The 19,999-nt window shown below is 47.6% G+C and overlaps 1 protein-coding gene across 18 annotated transcripts in view; it reads right to left on the bottom strand.

Annotated features, from left to right (window-relative positions):
• LOC118507703 (trithorax group protein osa-like) overlaps positions 1-19,999 on the bottom strand; it is a 107,000-nt gene that overhangs the window by 72,427 nt on the left and 14,574 nt on the right. For all 18 annotated transcript variants that reach the window (XM_036046576.1, XM_036046579.1, XM_036046575.1 and 15 more), the window contains 3 exons: positions 17,727-19,989; positions 4,852-5,214; positions 3,564-3,737 (listed from right to left, as the gene is read on the bottom strand). In XM_036046576.1, the coding sequence (XP_035902469.1) occupies positions 3,564-3,737; positions 4,852-5,214; positions 17,727-19,139 (1,950 nt within the window). In that variant the 5' untranslated portion in view covers positions 19,140-19,989. The remainder of the gene's footprint in view (positions 1-3,563; positions 3,738-4,851; positions 5,215-17,726; positions 19,990-19,999) is intronic.

The raw sequence follows: 19,999 nt of genomic DNA, 5'->3' as shown, positions 1-19,999 counted from the left end.
ACTCGCGTACAACCACGTGCAAAAGGCTTTTCAAATGCAATAGATTCTACCAACGATGCAAGAGGGAATGAAATTTGTTTCATTCGGCCTTTGCCCTCCACCAACCCCGACGACCTTAGCAGACCGCTAAAGCGTCCTAGAATTTTACGGTGAATTCCGTAAAAAAGGGGTGAGACGCACTTAGGCGTGATGAAGGAACGCAGGAACGGAAGCGAATGGATTTTCGAACAACACAGACAAGCTCTAGACGGTTGGACATCACCCCCCAAAAAAAGGTCTAACAAGCCGCGGAATAACACACCACATAGAGGTGAGTGGAATGAATGCAGGCAACTGGGGAGGCAGTATTTTGGAAGTGCGAATTCTACCCGACATTGAGAACAACTCGGGAATTGGGTGACGAACGAAACGATGGCAGCTTTTGGAAGATGTTACCGTTTTGCACTTGGTTCTAGGCGAGTTTAGAGTTAGTGTGCGAAACAGTTAATGAATCAGATAAACCTTTAAAACGACTAGTACAGGATGGCATGTAATGAACGTTAGGAATCTTGTTGTTTGAGCGATTGATCAACATATAAGGAGGTTCACTTCTATCCATTTTCGTTTTCTTTAAATTTGAAAAGGATTGTATCATAAAGGGAATGAAATATAATTTGAGAAACGCCTTAACACGTTTTTCAAATTTTGAAAGCTGGAGCATACAATATGAGCTAAAATTATCTCTTCTGCTGAGTCCTTCGTCTGTTGAAAAGACCGTACGCGGGCTCATGAACCTTCACGAAGTTAATTTTAGCGACGGATCATCCTACTATACTGCTCGTGTAGTGGTGACTGGCAGTGGCAGTCTTTCACGCTACAAAGCTGGTATTGAATCCCTTTTTGGACAACGATTTTCCATTGAAAACATATCTGCCTCTGAGACATAGACTCTATCTTAAACTACCGAAAACCTTTCAGCTGCATTCTAGTGGTAGCTGGTTGAAGCGAATTTGTGACCATCTCGTAAGAATGGACCATGGAGGCTCTACGCTGAACAAGGACAATTACTGTGAGCTAAACAATGAACTTACTATTGTGCTGCGAATTAGACCTGCCAGACTTTGGAGGGCTGGACTTGTCAAAAGAATGGTACCGGTTGGCAACCCCCCGGAAAGTCGATGTTTAAGACCATCCGGGAATTAGTGTGGTCGGTCGAAATTGAGATTGACTAATGGCTAGGATGCTTACACCAAGAAGCTTAGCAGCTTTAAGTACTGTTTGAAGCATTTCTAGAAAAAAGTCTTTCTTCTCTATCACTGCTGCAACAGTATGCAAAACTTTATATTTTCTTCCTTATTGCTATCTGAGACAGCATAGGTTTCAGAGTACGTGGAGACTCCTTTTTCAAAGAACGAGAAATGTTATAGGTTTTGAATCCCAGTAGAACCAACCAATCCAGGAAAATATTGAAATTGTACTGCAAGTTCAGATTCACTCCAAGTATTGGGGACTTTATCTACCGAGTCCATCGAGCTACTCTTGCAATAAACCAGGCTGCCGATTTTTGGAACAAAATTCCAAACTGACCATCAGGTTCAGAGCATCGAAATCATACGCAACGTATCAACATGCAAACTGAGAAAGCTTTTGCATCACAAGCCCCAATACGCTCCCATAGATTTTGGGGCACTGCGGTAGGCTTTCCCAGCAGGAAATAAACCAACGGGAAGTAAACATGGCACACGGAGCACGGTGGACAAAGATAAAGCATCAAAAAAGGGCCGTCGGTTACGTGATACGCGTTGACGAGAGCCCGGCACTACACTCGACGTTCCCCCTCCCCGATGAGATGGGGTGTGAGAGAGTGTATGGAAACGCACGAGTTCACACGATAAAACACACTGCACAGCAGCAGCGAAAGGAAAAGCAGCCGCCGGACGGGGCAAGCAAGGGAATGTAGAGCGCCGAGCGGCAAGGTCGAATGGACTTGTTGCCCGTCGAGTCGTCGTCATTGCCGTCGTCGTCGTCGTCGAGAGAAAGACCGCGTCAGTAGGTCGCGAGGCACAGTGCGGTGATGTGTCGGCGGAACTAGGCGCGTGAGGGTGGATGGGTCGGTCACAGAGCGGGAAACAAATACACACACCCCGTAGACCGAGCGGCGGCGAAACGCGAAACACGGGAGGATGGATACGGTTTTGTTGGATGGATGCGGATGGAGGTGAATGAACGACCGAACGACCGACAGATGAACGAACACCCCCGCGAATCCCACACCACCACCCCACACAAACCGTACCCTTTTTCAATCCCGTCTACCCGGGGCATAATGTGAGGTAGCCGCGCAGTGGAGAGAATGGTGAATCACCATCTTCTTCCGCCCCTATCTTGCCCCTATCATCCCTTCCCTCCCGTCGATCCCATCACCAGCCCTCACTCCCCCCCCCCGAAACACACAATCCCATCTGTTGCTTCGTTATAAAAGAAGAAGGCAACAACCAACAACCAAAAAACACAACGCAAACACACAGGAAAGAAGAAAAAACACACACACAGGCACACACAAACGGGAAAGAAAACGCAGCGGCAAAAGTGGCATTCGAATTCCGTCCGTTCGTCCTCTGTCCTGCCATTTTCTTGCTCTTTTTTTTTCCTTTCCCACCGACCCTTTCACAGCCGATCAGACCTGGCGCTGCACAGGTTGTGAGCTAGAGGAACGCGGCAGGGCAATGCGTCCTTCTTCGCGCTTGTTGCCGGTACCGGTTCGGTTCGGTTTTGTGCTTGCGCTTCTCACCTCCCATCCTAAACACTCCCTCCTCCACTGCTGGTCTGGTCCCTCGTACTCATTTGCTGGTCCAATACTACATACCAACTTGACGACACATTCATCGCGTTTGATGGAATGGCAGCTAACAGCAGCAGCAGCAGCAACAACAACACTCCACGCTGCCACGTCTATCATCAACCTTACCGCCTATCATCGCTGTTCCACCGCCATCGTCGCGTCACTACTCCCCACCTCCTCGACGGGAGTACGATGTGTCTCAACCAAAACAAACCTTGCCCGGGTGTGGAAGGAAGCAAATTTGCCTGTTTTATCTGGCGTTCTTAGCGCGCTGGGTATGTGTGTGTATGTGTGCCTGTGTTTGGTTTTATTTTAGTGCCTTTTTTTCATTCACTCCCTGCCCGGTACTGATCCCCCGCCGCTGTGGACGGAGTGCATGGCAATCGACGCGAAATCTGGGCCACTGTCAAGGTCGTCTCTCGTCTGAACGATAGGATAAGTTGTGGCGAGTGTTCGGGAAAAAGGTTGCGCGGGTATCAACACCCGATGTGAATGGGTAGGAGCGGCACAAGAGGCGTACAAGCTATCAGTATGGATTTGATGCTATTCCCGGAGACTTGACTGTGCATTACCCGCCGCTCTAGCGGTACCACACCTATCTGGTCGTGGGATTCCCTGAAACCCAACCCCCTCTAACCTTGCAAGAGCAGTTCTTGCACCGTTTCAATCCAGACTAATCCTTATTCGCCTAGTGTACCCAAAGTGTGCCTAAAGGCTAGGAATTATCTTAGCGCTTACTAACCTGATGCGGTGATGGTGCTGGTTGTGGTGGCTGCGGCGATGGACTGGGACCACTGTGTTGCTGCTGTTGCTGCTGTCCAGGACTTTGCGGTGGACCGTGTGGTGAGGGAGGCATATGTCCCGGGCCCGGTCCTGGACTAGCGGCTGGCGATGGCCACGACCTGACCGGTTCGTACTGTGGAAAGAACAGAGGGACACAGAATTGTATGAAAAAATCGCAGATATACATAATAAAGGTTGAAGCTGTTGAATAGCTGGGATTTGTGTTATTCACGAACTACCTCTGCCATATTAGCATAAAAGGCTGTGCAGCAATTTACAAATTGACGATTCAAACATTTTCATCAAACCAGTATTCGATTCAATGGAGCAGAATTGAAGTACGGGGACGATCTAACTGAGCTGACCTTTAATACCTCTATTAGCAAAAAATTTAGCAGAAAAAGAGACATTTGAAGGAACACTGCTCAAATAGGATGAAATTTATGTCAACCAAGTAACGAGAGAGCGGTAGAGCACTATTATTCCTACGATCCTAACATTTCATTTGCAGCATTTTCGCTGGACCAAAATTTGTATTCACTGATTGCACTCAAAAATAAATCATGGACATTGATGACTGACCTTTTATAACTAACATGGCTTGAAACCAAACGAAGTTTACTAAGTTATTTGTACAGCACAAGTAAATGAATCGAATATCGGTACAGAAAATCACCGATTTTATTTAAAAGCCTTTGGTCAATTAGTACTTTAAAAGCGAGGCAGATTATTCGAAGCTAAATGCTCGTTAGCGTATATTTTAGTAGTTCGTAAGTGGTGTTATGTTTGAAACAAATATTTCGATCGTTTCGTCTACTTTCCGTTCTGAAAGCAAGCCCAGATTTACTACTCGTGCCTTACACACACAGTAAAACATCTGAACCCGGAAAACAGCGGGAATTATACCCCGAGCGCTATTTTCCTCTGACCAACTTTGGTTACGAAACATCAGCTGATGGCAAAAGGATGCATAAGAGCGTCCGAGAAAAGGACTTCACGGTTGTAGCGTAAACGGCACTGATAAACAGCTGCTTTACGGTTTGCAGTATGCGAGGACAGTGCGAAATGTGTGCGACAACTCGGTCCTTTTTGCCCCTTTCAGGTCTATCATAATTGAATCGTAAAGTAAATCTAGGGCAGGTCTTCAATAAATTACGCGGAGACGGGTGTTAAGAGCGCCGCTGAGTAACGGTGATTTATGTTTCGAAGGGAAACTAGTCTCTATCGACTGGAACGAGCGCTCTTACCTGATGCGGAGGATACGGCGTACGATGGTTCGGTGCGTTGGGGCCACCGGGCGTTGGATAGCGCTGGGGCTGGTAAGGAGTATACTGAGTATTGGCGGGCGGACCCTGCGATGTGGGTGGATGGTGCTGGGGTGACTGGCCGGGCGCTCCGCCAGCGGGCCCACCAGGTGCACCCGCCGGCGGCGGTCCCTGCCCAGGTGGGCCACCTGCTGCCGCGCCCGGTTGACTACCGGCCGACTGCGGTGGACCGGGTGGCTGTTGCTGCTGCGAACCCTGGCCCGGAGGTTGCGGCGGTGGATAGCTGCCGGGCGCTTGACCCGGTGGGCCCGGCGGATATGGTGACTGTCCTCGTCCGGTATTACCCTGTAGGCGGAGCGAAAAAAAAGGCATAGAGAAAAAAGATATTAAAACCATTTCGAAACATGATTTCTGTATGCTGCAAATTTAAGTTAAAGTTTGTGTTATTCTACAATGTACTGAGTGTCTTCACAATAGCTCCAAGCTCATTTGACAAAGCATTTACAATGTAATAACAAACGTCAGTCTCAAAACATCTTCCACAAGTGTCCCCCATCGTTAGCCAATCCGGTCTTCACTTTGCCGTCAAACAAACACCAACAGGACCGAACGTCCAATCAATACATTACGGCAACAAATTCGGTGAACAGCCGTAAGTCCCATTGCTTATCATCATGATGATGAGTCGGATTTAGTCGTGTGCCATAACGGTGCACAATACACCAAAGTAAAAAGCCACTGGTGTATCCTTGGGAAAGATGCATCCTCCCTCGAGCCGTTTGTAGCGCCGAAACGATGACTACTAACAACATTAAACAACCGTCAGCCTGCACCGGATCCGGTGGTACGTGTGCTAGGGATAGTGCCATAATCGTCATCATCACCCATTGCAACACGATAGAGGACCAATGCCTGTTTTGCTGGATAGTCGTTCATGCAGCTCTACTCGGCCGTGTGTGCTGCGTGTTATTAGTTCTTTGACGTGCATGCAGGCAACGCACGCACCACGCATGCAGTGAATGTGTGTTTACAATTTATCGCTTCTTCCGCGTGTTACTGCTGAGCGGATATCGATACAGTTTTCAAAAACGTTTAACAGCACACCCGTCCGTTTGTTGGACAGTATTAATATCACACGGTGTCAGGATTTCATTGTAACAAATCGAATAAATACACCGACGTTCGCCAAACTGTTTCCCATCCTTATAGTATGTTCCTATTGGAATACCCAAGTTACAAAAGTGTTTGGCTACTATTTCATATTAAATCCGATAGCGGAAATAATTCAAAACATAGCTTACATTTTTCTCTGCTAAACCCAGTCACGTTACAAGTCTCCTCTACATGCATGAAAGACTCCACAAAAGGAATGCAAATTTCCACAACGAGATTGCATGATTTCACTATCTATTTGAAGCATTTCCCTAAGTGATTAAACAATTCCATTCAGTGGATCAAAATCCCAACATCGTTCAGTAGAGGCCTTCAATTGAAAATTTTGTGTAAAATATTTCATTTCATTACTAATAGAAATTTGTTACAACCACAGTTTACAAGGATTATTCCATTACTGAAAAACGTATAAAAAAATTAACACATAACATTTACAAACAATCAGGGGGTTATAACGTTTACTACAATAATTTGGAACGAAAAGATGAAAATCCTACAATCTCTCACACTGAATGTGTATGAACTAGTACTACTGAATGCGTTAAGCGAAACTTTATCCGTTAGACTGTTCGGCTTCTGTAACTATAATTATTCCTGTTACTGTGCGCTTTCTAACAACGGCTGGTGCGTGTTTACCGTGTGCCGTGTTGTTAGATAAATGCTACATAATTTCTACCAGCTTCCGAACGCTCATCAGGACGAGTTTTTGCTGAATAATCAGTGGCAGTTGTTTCAAATTCCACCAAAAACCAGACACAGCAAATGGGTGCCCAGCATTCCAGGTACGATGAGTTTCTTCCCGAGAAACTAACACTCGATGGTCGAGGAAGGAAAACCGGAGGAGACGAAAAAAAAGTCGGATTTACAACTACACAAAACTGCACACCATCCAGCGGCAGCAGTGGCAGCAGCGTAAGGTCTCTCTCTAGTGGAAAAATAGTACGTAAAATTCCACCTTCACACATTACTACACAGTCAAGCCATTGTTTCCATCAGTAAGTGGCAAGCAATTGCAAAATTGTGTTCCATCCTTCCACACGCTGGTGGCGCGACACCGGCTTGCGTCAGGTGTACAACAGCAGCAGCGAGCACCCCACCATATCCATTTTCCGGCTTTTCAGTCGCTGCATCATCAACGCGCGCGATGGTGAAGAATCCACGTAAACGCCCCTGTTGCCAATCACGCCCATTCTCCTGCCCGTCCTTTTTACTCATTTCCCCGCCGCTTCAGTTCGTGCGCCCGCCATGCTAGCGCTAACATTAATCCCAAACAGGACGAATTCGCTGGTACAAACCCGTACCACGTGAAGGCATTTGTCTCTTGGTGCTCTGGTAGCCAAAAAAAAAAAAGGCAGCAAAAACATTTCCCTTCTGCAGAATCGAAATGGAGGCGCCTGGTACGTAGCCGACACACGATGGTAACATTTTGTGTCGTGCAAGCTCCGCCCATCAGCCATCAGCAAACGGCAGCAATGGCACAAAATGGCTGACCAGCTAAAAGCCCCCGACCGGTGCCTGGTGTGCTGCTGATGTTGCTGCCTGAATGCGACGACGCTCCACTGGAAAAAGCTGTATTAACACACACACACACAGGGGGCGGCGAATACAGGACGAAGTGGCGAGACGAGTGGAGGGTTGAATCCTCCAACACCATCACCACACTCTGCAGCAGTATTCGAAGCTTCGCAGTGCGATGCTATTGGACGATCCCTACCAGGCAACACAAGGGTGGCAAATATCGATTTTCCTTTCGAGTTGCCGTGGTGTAGCAGCAGCAGCATACTCTCTCAGGCATAGCAATCGGGTTTCTAACTGGTTTGTGTGTGTGTGTGCGAAAGAGAGTAGGGCATGTATAATGCTGAAGCAAATGGTCGTGTAGTGGTGAGAGCGCTTTTATTGTAAGCCTGAGTTAGCTATTGACGTGGCAACTGTCATTTCCAGTGCTGCTAGAAAGGGATACAATTAATGAGGGACCGACGCTTGGCAGCAAAGTTATGGGATTAAAAAAAAAGTAAGCTGACTGGATAAAGTATGCTAGATACATAAATAAGTTAAATATGTCGAAAACACTATTGCGCTAAGATAACTCTATTTCGAGTACCCGATTCGGTGCACCGTAAACCCGAAACCCGCATTGTCAGAGAGACTGCACTTTCTGTCAAAATTCCGCCCGTTATTATGTCTCTCGCTCTAGAACCATGCCAGGCGAAATACATTATGCACGAGGAGGTGAACGAGCACACCAGAAGCGGAAACACTTTCCAATACATATTGCACCCATATTGAAGTTGACAGCGCTGGGCGCTTTGGAGCACATGGGAAACACAAAAGGGGACGAATAAAAGACAGATTGAAATGAAGACACGCAAGGTGTTTTTGATGCTGTGCAAATTTTGGAGTGAGAGGAAAAACAAAACGGTAATAGATTGTAATTTTATGGAATTGTGCAATTGTTCCTCCCATGAAATGCAAGGAGCAGAAACGATCTGGAGCTGTTCGATGTTCTGGATATAATGGAACATAAATATATTTCCCGCACACCGTTGTAGAACCCTTCAATGATTTAATCATAACAATCAACAAGCCAAACCAACGAGGGCAATTCGATTTCAGTGGAAAGCGAAAGAAACAAATAACACAACCGGGCAATTGCATAGTGCATTGTTTCTCCTGTCTCCTTCGCAATTGTGCAATTCTATGTTTCCGTTAAACGGATCATTTACTGACCGGAATTCCGCCAACCTTCCCAACTAGCTTCCCTCCTCTAACAAAAAAAAAAAACAAATTGGCCGGTTAACCGACGCGAACTTACGTTCAGAAAGAGAAACGGGCGCGATTATACATCGAACCCCGATGGAGGCGCCTGGTAGTTAATGGCGAAAACAAGATACAGCAGTAAAAATTTGGAAAATACATAAAAACACAACAACAAAAACTCGACAAGCACTGCCACGTGAAGTGATCAGCATCCTTTTGCTTGCTGTTTTCAATTTTTTCCCACCCTCCGATTTCTGCTAAACTCCAGCTAGAGAAAACTCATTCATTGCCCGTTACACGATTCCTCCTTTCCAATGTGTCTTTCAATCCCCGTGGAGAAAGCCGGGAAAGCCGAAATGTGATGGGGTGGCAAAAGGATGGCAGCACAAAATCGTTCGCAAGCACAACTTCACAAAAACCGAAGGGACATCACTCACGCTGCCTGCGTTTCTGCTACATTTCGCTCTCTGTCTCTCTCTTGCGCTCCCTCCCCCGCTTGTGTTCGCCAATGCCGGGAAAAACAGGGGGTTAGAAAACAGACGCACACCACCCGCACACAAATACAGAAATCCTCCCACTCGAAAAAAGGGGGAGGGTTGCGTTGGTGGTTATATCTCGGCTACGGGCACGGAGCTGAAGCGTGCACAACAACAAAAAGCGCTCTCTCCTCGGTCGCTTCGCCGCGGTTCACTTCCTTTGGCACGAAAAAAAAGGGAGTCACATGCGAAAGGATGCGCGCAGGCGGGCGCGGGACAGACAGGGACAATGTTGGCGTGTGTCCCACGTGCCGGAATCGTTATCCGTTTTATTCCAATGTGCCTCTCGGTCGGGCAATCCTTGTGTTTCCAAGTGTCCGGGCACGGTGGGATTGAAGCGTGCGTTTGGAAAGGATTTTCCCCGTTGGTCAAAATTATTGTGTACCGGAGCGATTTTATGACAAGTATAGCAGCTATTTGCAAATACAAATAAAATAAACTTCGAACATCAGTAAAATAAATAATCCCAATAAAAATAACTGTTAATTGAATTTTTAACACTATAAAATGGCTATAAGGATTTTCTATAATTTTGACCTTTGACATCCACAAAATGGCACCCAGTGTTCCGGGACGGTTTTGTCATCGCTACCGAGCACACCAGAAAAGCCAGCGCCACACACTAGCCAGCCATAAACGAATGAATGCCAGCAGCCAGCAGCTAGCTAGCATCGGGCACCGACCAGGCCAGCAAAACACCGAACACATTTTCCCGGTGCCATTGGGCTCCAGCACTGGCAGCAAAAGAGTCGGGACAATCGAATCACACACACACACATAGTCCACCAGGCACTACACCGAAGGCAAAACACATTTTTGTGCACACCCACCGCACCCCTACCCCTGCGCCACGGACCCGCGCTGACAGTGGTTTTGTGCCATGGATTTTACTTCTACCCGGTCGCCGTAGTCGTGTGGCAGTTGCTTGCCAGTTTTCCTAGTGCCACAACTTTGCGCTGATGGTAGTATTTTATGCTCGGTTCGCAATCAACCACCCCCAGGCCGGCGGCGACTACACCCCCACGGGCTCAGCGCATTCGTGTTCGGCTATCTGAAGAGAACCGGAGGAGCTTGATGTTGTTCAGTAACGAAAATCCAAGCTACTTACTGTAGTAGTAAAGGCGAAGCGAAGATAGAAGTCTTTGCCTGCTCTAAACTAAAACCACGAGGCCGATGAACAGCTCTAGCTGTGGTACCTTCGCAGTTGGGAAGGCTCCTGTGCAGCAAGGAGGAGCGTGTGGAGCAAGCGTGCAGCAATTTCAGACTCACACACTCATACGTATTTGTGGCAGTTTGTCAGAAGTCCCGGTACCGGCTTTCCATCCAACTGTCCTGTTGGCAACGATGACAACGTTTGCTTCGAGAGATCCTTGGGAAGGATAAAAACCCAGACCTCGCCGGGCGGCAGCTTTTTACGCTTCCACCAGCAATGGGTGCGACTATTCGGCAAGCAAACGCTACTCGGTATATCCTGTGACAGAGAGCCTTAGCATACCCCGGTGAGGCCAGTTTGTGGATAACATTCGCTTCCAGTTTGTTTCAATTCCATTGGAGCGACGTACAAACTGTCGTCGTACTTGAGAAAGTTTCTTCCACCTTTCCGGTTGTGGAAGAAAACTATGGCTCTTCCGGGTGGAACGATACCCCAAAATCTAACCGTCGTCAGCTCTAACTCAAGCAGGACGCTGAACGAATAAATGAGGACGCAAGGACTCTATGGGCTCGAGAGGACCAGCGTACAAAACAACACCCAGGACGCACATGATAGTATAGGGAGGACTTTATGTCGGAGAAGAGTTGATGGTTTATGGAGGATACATCTGATCTTCGATCGATTAGAGTGAAAGCGTCGAACAGGTCTAGTCCTTTTTGTAGCAATGCCAACCGAAAGGACATAACGCAAGACATTACAGTTGACAGTTGGCTAAGGTAAAGGAGGTATATTGTGGTAAGTATCAACGAGATTCGGACCGAAGTTTACCATTTCAAGTACTGTTTATGTCCTCTAGCTGGAATGAATTCTTGTGAAGATTTTCTTAGCTTGCAGAGTAGAACAAGCTCAGACTATTCTACACGAAAAATTTAATTTATTTGAGGACTTTTAGTAAAAACATTGGTTCAAATTTATTAAATTTGAGTAAATTTTTTTATAGATATATTACAAAAACTCTATTACAAAAATCACTAATATATTTAATGTCCTTAGTATTTGTCAACAAAGTTCTTCTTTTTCGGCATTAAAAAGTCGACAGGGTGTCAGCCTACCATTTCTGCCATTCTTCACTAGTCAGGACAAATTTTAGGCAGTAAAATACACAGTAGACATTCCGCATGGCTCAGAAAGACACCAACTCCCAGAATATCTAACCAAAACAGGGTGCTTTTGAACGAGCTCAAAAACTAAAGAAACTCCATTTATCAGTTAGTTTTACTGGACGAATTTCCACGTGCTCTCACACCCTGGAAGTTTTTTGGATGGCTGGCTCCAAATTTTAATTGACGCGATCGTGAATACCTAGGTACAAATTAAGTGACAAAAGTCACGCCCCAGACCGTCGTAAACGAGCGAAATCTGCACCACACCAAAGCCATCCTCTACTGCGGCCGGTTCCATTCACCTGGTTTGTGCCATAAATGTTGGTAACGATGACACGTTCGAGGCTAAACGATAAGCAGAACGAAAAAAAAAACACACACAGAAACAGTCTAGCTAACGGATGTATTCGTTTACGCTTGCCCGGAAGTAATGAGTTTCCGACACCGGCGCAACAGAAAAAAAGGATACAAAATCGTGATGGATGTACGAACGGCTGCGTAGGGCACGGCCGGGCTCTACACTGTAGTGTGCATGACCTATGGGAAGAACTCAATTTCCAAACCGTTGCGAAGGGTGTGTGTGTGCGGTCGGTTGGTCGGTGAAATCGAGTGCATCATAAAAATCGTTGCATCCGACCACCATTCCAAGCGAAACTTTTGCTGAAATGAAGCAGTACGCACGGGATGATTGCTTTCCCGTGCGGAGGAAAACAAAAAACAAAAGGAAGAGACTGGGGAAAACTATTCAACTAAAACGAGCGTTTTCCGGTACGAGCAAATGGGACAAATGGCGAAGAGAGAAGAGTTCGACGTGCGGCGAGAGTATAATGTAACGGGAACGGTACGCTTTTTTCCGGGCGCCGTGGGTGTGAAAAGGTAGCGGACGGCACGAGTTCAAATTGAGGATCTGAAATACAAAGTTTACGACGATTGCATCAATCACGGCAATTTGGGTGAGAAAAGAGATAAAAACAAGTGAAACAACAATGGCCCCGATCGATGATTGTTTTATCCTGGGCTGAGGTATTAATTTATCGTCCAATTATGTTGGCGAATCGGTTTTCCTGCTCGCAGCAGCATGATCAACGTATTGCCGGTTTGCAATGGGAAGGACTCTTGATTAATTTAAAGTGCATCCAAACGTGATAACTATTATGGCACAAAAAACCAATATTTATGTTATTGGTTTGAATGACAAAGAAAAGTATGATTTTATTAAATGCCATTAAAAGCGAAGATTGACCCAAAACAAAGTACAATCAATCAATCACCATCCAACCCAACTCAAATTGATATGAAGCAGTTTTGTGGAAATTAATCTGGAATTATTATGGGGAAACCGCTGTTAAAAGCTTCAGATTTTTGACATACTTTGAGAATGAAACTATAATAAAAAACATACATACAACATAACAACTTGAGGACAAATAGTTGTAGTTGTCATTAACTTCAACGACGACCTCCAGACTGACTAAAATGAAGTATTCTTCAGTCGTTGTCAAAATCATGCAATAATCATTAATCACCAGAAAAGCTAGCTTGAGATGCAGGTGTCCTGATGTTGATCCAGACAGCCAGTCATGGTTTTGGATTAGAACAGAGACTTGACACAGGTGAAATGTACTAAATTTCACACATCAAATGACCGATGCAGGACTGTTGTCACCGTCTATAACCTTCAGGTCGGACAGATTCCTTCCTACCAATCCGGCTTAATTGATTGCCGAGGTTAAGAACATAGTCACCGCTACTGGTAAAGAACGGGAATCTTCGAATTGCTAGATTTATAGGTCCATGTTCAATGTCCAATTCTGTCTACTGAATCAAAAACTTTCGAAAAATTTTGACTGTTACAAAACAAAGAGTATTTACTATTTTTTAGTGTTCCGATGACTTCCCAACATCAGTTACCAATTTCTAAAACAGTGTAACGCCAGTTGTGCCGTTTCCTAAAATTTTACGTGAAGCCCTTTTCGTAGAAGGTTACCTTAGCTTCTCAAGAAAGCACATTGACCTCTCATTCGCTTATTCCGTAGGTTTGTTTGATCCTCTCACTCTCTCTCTCTCTCTCTCTCTCTCTCTCTCTCTCACGCACACTCGCCGTGTTTGTGCATTGTCTTCGGTGTCATTCAATTAATTTCGCTAATTAACTTTTGATTGATACTCTCTCCTGTTCACCGACCGTGCAAAGGACATGGATTGATGGTGTTCGTTTAGCCGAGCAGCAAGGAAATTCAAATCTCTTCAAGGATAAATGGAGAGCCGAGTGCGTATATAGCAGCTAAGCACACGCACGCACACACACCAAGGAATGAAATGTGACGGTGTATTTGTGCTTCTCTATGTACGATGAGCGTCCATCAACGCACATACTTGCATCAAGCATAATTAGAAAACGCATCCGATACAACCCAAGCGCGCACACACCGAGTGCATCCCGTGATTTATAAACAATTGGTAATAGTGCAGTGCTACACAAATACACGCACAAAGCCGAAATGCGATAGCAACGATCGATTATTTAAGAGCCTTTGGAGAACCTGAAGACTGTACCATATATCTGTGCATATGCTTTGCGCATGTATTTTCGCTTGCAACCGAAAACGGCGACATCTTCGCACCCATGTTCTAAGATGGCTGACGGTGTTCTCGGATTCAAAGAATAACACCAAAATGCAGATTTGAAATTTGTTTAAAATTCATTAATCTTTGAAATATCGGAAAACTGTTTAAAAAGTCTAACAAACGCTTACCTGTACAGTTGGAAGAAGCAAGCGGCGTGAGCAAACGGGAGAGAAGGAAAAGAGAGTATTAGTTTAATTACGGCCGCTTTACAGGCAACCAAACCCTTAACACGCTTAAAATTATTTACGATGGATGAAACAACAAGAGGGCGCTTAGCTTCGATTCTAGCCAATACATCACCAGCTCGACGATTAAATGGGCAGTTCTAGTAAAAGAAAGGATGGTTCCCCCAACTGCGGTGAAGGGATGGCAAGAGTTTCCTCTTCTCTTCTTTCTTCTTTCTTCCAACCAATAAAGTAAAGATTAGTTTGAAAAATGCGGCAAAGCAGAAAACGACCTGATAGACGACTTTAGCAAACAGATTCAGATCACTTGTTCCACCCACTGAAGTAAGGGGGGCAGCGGTGCTCGGCCTTTGGAACTTTGCACCAACACGAAAGGATATCAGAAGTGTGGAAAAACGGAAAATTCAAAAATGCCAAGAGAGCGGCAGGTTCTGCGCGCCGATCGGCTGCACTTTATCGGCACTACGTAGTGTGTTTCTTTGCGTGTGTATGTGTGTACGAAAAGCACTTGCAAATGTGGGCCACAACACTAAATACACCTCTTGTAGGCTTCACTGTCGGCGAAAAACTGAACGTTCGCCGAAAGTCTCCAGCTTCCGACCCTGGTGGCTTGCTGCTGCGAATCGGGAGCGGCGACGACGACGACGGATGGGTGACGACGAACACCCCCCCCCCCCCCCTTTCCAATTGCTCCACTAGAATTTCACCAAGCGAAAGGATGAAAATAGTGGGGAGGGAAAAGACGCAAGAAAAGCGCGACGGTAAAGCCGAAATGGACAACAATATTGTTCGGCAGCGGCAGGCGTGTGTGCACTTTCCGTGTCCGTTTTCGCCCGAGGAGATGATGACGGCGAAAGTAGCAAAGGATCTTCCCACACCCACTGCTTGCAGCCGGCTGCGCTTGGCTTCGCATTTCGATAGCGCATCGGTCATCATTATTGCCGTTTGTATGGTTGGTGTGCAGTTCCAGAATGATGCAGAGGCATGGCGCGCCAATGTGTTTAACTGAAACGCAACATCACGCATAAATGCAGCTCGGCCCCACCATCCCCAAAAACGTCGACCACACAATACCGCTCTAACCCTTGGCACACACACACATACAAACAAACCGGCAGTTCCGGGAAATTGTACAAGAGAGCAAGTGTGCGTTCCCGATGTACACCGTTCTCGAGCCTTACAAGGACACACGTGTGTGTAGAAAACCTCAACCGAGCCTCCGCACACATTAACTTGAACCGAGCAGCAAGGTAAATGGTAGGCTGAAGCTTCACCATGGAAATTTCCAACCTCTCCGAGTCATGCTCTCCTTATCTGACCGGTGTGGGGTGCGATTGGATTGGATTTAGACTAGTTTGCAATGTTTTTACTGATTTACCTTTTTTTTGGTAATCGAATATCCTTTTGCTCGTACGTGGTTTAATGGCTTGGATTAAACAAGCTGATAACAATCTATTCAAGTTAGGAGTCGCGAAAGCCCAGTTCGTTAGTGAATGGAGACGCCTGGTGGTTGGTTCAGTTTTTGGTTCAAAATATCCATTTACCAATCCAAATGAGGGAAAAACACGATTTGTTGTGACGAATAGGCTGCGTAAGTGAGTTTACTCAGAATTTGTAAGACGAGTGAGAATTTAAAACGACCCTTCACTGATTGCTTTACGGTGTCATCATAGCTGTTTCGCGCCATTTTTGTTAGCCATTTGGACTGAGAGATACTCGACCGAACACAAAAAGAAATGCTAAAACGCCGTCCTTTTTCAAGCCATGACCTGTACCAACACAACCTTTCAACAGCCCGAAAAGACGGGCACAAAACTCGGTAAGAATAACGAGAGACTTGGAAGCATCAACCCCATTTCAAGAACAGTCCTTCCTTTAAGTCTCGTCTCGTGTTCGTCTACCATTATTTTACGACGGAAATGGGGCGGCATGTTTGTAGAAGTGTGCTCTCGGTGTTCCCACCTTTTGATGTACTCTTTATATTATGCATCCATCGTACTTTCAGTGAATGATTTCCATCAGTTTTGAAGGATTTTCAAATTTCTCTCGTTCGCTTTTCCGAATGAAGACATTTTAAATGTGCTGACGAGTAACGAGTGTTCTATCCCCTATATAGAGCTTTGAGAGAGACGTTTCTCGACTGCTTTTAAACAATAAAATTCGAAAATCTGTTACTAACTAGTGGTCGACATTTTATTTAATAAGCCAGGCTAAAGACGTACGCATTGCTTAGTAACAAGAACACAGCAGCAAACGAACTTCAAGATACTAATGAACCTACCCTGAATCACATTCTGCATTAGACTCTCATGTGCAATTGCACCGGACAGTAACCGAGTTACGTGTAACGCACTCATCATTGACGACCACCACTTGAGAATCTGTCATTACCATGATTGTACCAGAGCGTGGAGATACAAAAAAAAAACAAACAAGATGACGTCATTGACGAGGCCAAGCCAATTATCAAACACACACATTCACTATTCAAAGCGTGAAAAAATATTCAAAAGTCAACCATCCGGCCAGAGCGCGCGGCCGTCTATAGTTACCGGCGTGTTTTTCTACTCGCACACACCATACCACAACACAACCGGCATATTTGTTGTGCGTCATCGACAGCTTTGCATTAAGAGCATGACGACCACGCGGTTATGTGTGTCGTCGGCCGGGTTGGCCACCCACCACTCTGCTCCGGCCGGCAGGCAACGGTTGCATGCAGTTATTTATAAACCCCATTTGCACGAAACCGTGGCGCGCCGATGGACGAGCGCTCAGGACTTTTATCTCTCTGTTGGCGCGCTGATGATGCCTGATGACGGTGATGACGGTTCGCCTTAGTGTCACAGAACGATCGTTCGGGTTGATGCGAACCGACGACAAGCGAGTCCCACTCCCCCGGTTCATCATCATCTCATGGGTGGCGGACTATTTTTGGCGATTATTTCAAAAAGACAGCATAACACCAAAGTTAATACTTTCAACTTTCTAACGAAGAATGTAAGGATTATAGGTTTCATAGAAGCATTGCAGTAAGAAAAGGATAATCGGTGAAGGTAAAGTGATCTCCAAAATAGCATTGATGTACGACAATCCAGCTCAGTTCATAGCTCGGATAACTCTGTCGAATTGTTGGCCAGGTTTGCCTTTATATCAATCCGTCCGTAGTTATACCACGAATTATTGTCCCTTTGCCCCATTTGAGATAATAACTTCAAAAGTTAGAAATCAGGGCGCTTAGGAAAATGCAAGAACAACTACTTACCGGTGGTGGTGGTCGATACGGTTGCGAGTGTGGACTGTAGGGTCGGGGCGGAGGTGCCCAACCCTGCTGCTGATGTCCACCGTGGTACGGATGCATACCGGGCTGCCCTTGGCCAGGTGGTGGGCCACCACCTGGACCCGGCGGCTGACCGGGCCCGGGCGGCTGCTGCTGTCCCTGCGGTGCCGATGGGTCGTAACTGGCCGGCGGATAGCGATGGTGTGGCGCACCCGGATGAGGTGGCGGCGGTGGATGCGATTGTAGCAGCGAGTTAAGCGTCGGCGTAGGACCGCCGGCGGCTGGTCCACTGGGCGGGGGTGCATTAGCACCTCCGCCAGGCGGTGGCTGACCGGCAGCACCGGCACCGCCCGCACCAGCGGCCGTCGGCTGCTGAGACATGTAGCGACTGTGCCGCCCATGCATCGGACTGCCGGTGGCTGCTGCTGCCGCTGCGGCGGCGGCTGCTGTTGCAGCGGCGGCCGCGGCAGCCGGCTTACCGCCGGTGTGCTGCGGAGGCGGTGTACCCGCGCCTCCCGCACCGCTTCCACCACCGGCACCACCACCGGTCGAGGCGGCAGCCGCTGCGGCAGCTGCTGCGGCGGCCGCTGCCGCGCCCATCCGATGCGCGTGATAGTGTGCGTAAGGATCGGGCGCACCGCCTGCCCCGGGCGGCTGCACGTTCGGATCGTGCGGATGATGCGGATGGTGATGGTGGTAGCGGGGCGCATACTGCTGCTGGTGCTGCATGCCCGGCGGTGGCGGTGGCGGCTGACCGTACACCTGCCCGTGATGCTGCTGCATCTGATGATGCCCGTGGTGACCCATTGGAGGTGGCGGTGGACCACCGGCACCACCGTGCGGTGGTGGTGGTGGAGGCCCATGGCCGTGGTGTGGAGGTGGCAGCGATTCATCCTTTCCGCTGCCGCCCGTCCCCGTACCACCTCCGCCGCCGCCTCCACCATTCGTGGCGTCACCCGGACCGGATACCGGCACGGGATGGTGATGGTCGTAGGGCGATGCGTGGTGTGGCGGTGGCCCATGACCCGGCGGCGGCGGTGGCTGATGGTCACCACCCGCACTCGGCGGTCCCGGAGGATGGTGGTGCGGGTGATGGTGCTGATGCGGATGCGGCGGCATATGCAGCGGATGGGGGGCATGTGAATGATGGGGCGGTGGTGGTGGAGGCGGCTGCTGATGGTGATGTGGATGCTGCTGCGCATGCGGATGATGCGAAGGCGGCTGATGATGTTGTTGCTGCTGCTGTTGCGGCGTCGTGACTGGTGTGGCCGCCGCTGACGTTGTCGTCGTGGTCGTGGCAGAGGCGGCTGCCGTCGAGGAGGCTCCACCAGTGCCACCGGCCGCTCCACTGGCTGCTCCAGCCCCACCACCCGACTTTTGACTCTTCTGATCGCCCATTGTGCCGTTGGCGACGACTGCCGCTCGAATTGCTGGCGGCAGATGGCGGCTGCTAGCGGCTGTCGACGGTTGCGTTGACGTGTTGCTTTTCCCGTGACAACACCACTTAACTGCTGCTGTGGTACGGTGCTTTTTCGGCCGCTACTGTTCTACTCGAACGGCGCTTGTTCGATGCCAACATTGCTGTTGGGTAAGATGTTGAAGGCTTTCCTTCCGGTACTGACGATGCTGGACACACAAACGCGCGCGCGCTTTTTCCTGCTGTTGACGCTACTTCACAAGAACGGTTCTTTCACTTCACAACTCGACTACACGCGACACAATATTCATTACAAACGTACACGTACACGACGGTTGCACATACACACACACACTTACGCATAAAAGCATACATACGCTCACGCACACACTCACGCAGGCTAACACACGGGTGTGCGGCGGGTAAGCACGTCGGGAAGAGCGTTGGTTGAACAAAATCTGAACCGATGTTGTTGATAATTTCTCCAGTAATACTTAACCTTCACTTTTCAGCTTCTTCCTCTTCCTCTTCCTTCTCTTCTTCTTCCTCTTCCTCTTACTTCTCTTCTTCTTCTTCTTCTATCCCCCCTCACTTTCTCTCATGCTCCACACCCCACTTTCTCGCACGCCTCTTCTAAACTCGGCTTTATTTTTTTCTTTCACTTGGCTTAAGCTGCTTCACGGAGCAGTGCACACATACCAAACACACGAGCGAGTGGGCGGCACAGATACACACACATTTTTTTCATACGACCACAACACGATACACAACATTACACATTAATTTCAATCACACTTTTCGTCGCACAAATCGCCCGGACGCATTTTCCTCCTGCAACAAC

The sequence above is a fragment of the Anopheles stephensi genome, chromosome 2 (assembly GCF_013141755.1).
Source record: "Anopheles stephensi strain Indian chromosome 2, UCI_ANSTEP_V1.0, whole genome shotgun sequence".
In the NCBI taxonomy this organism is placed as follows: Eukaryota; Metazoa; Arthropoda; class Insecta; order Diptera; family Culicidae; genus Anopheles; species Anopheles stephensi.
This window is presented reverse-complemented; position numbering and strand designations above follow the sequence as displayed.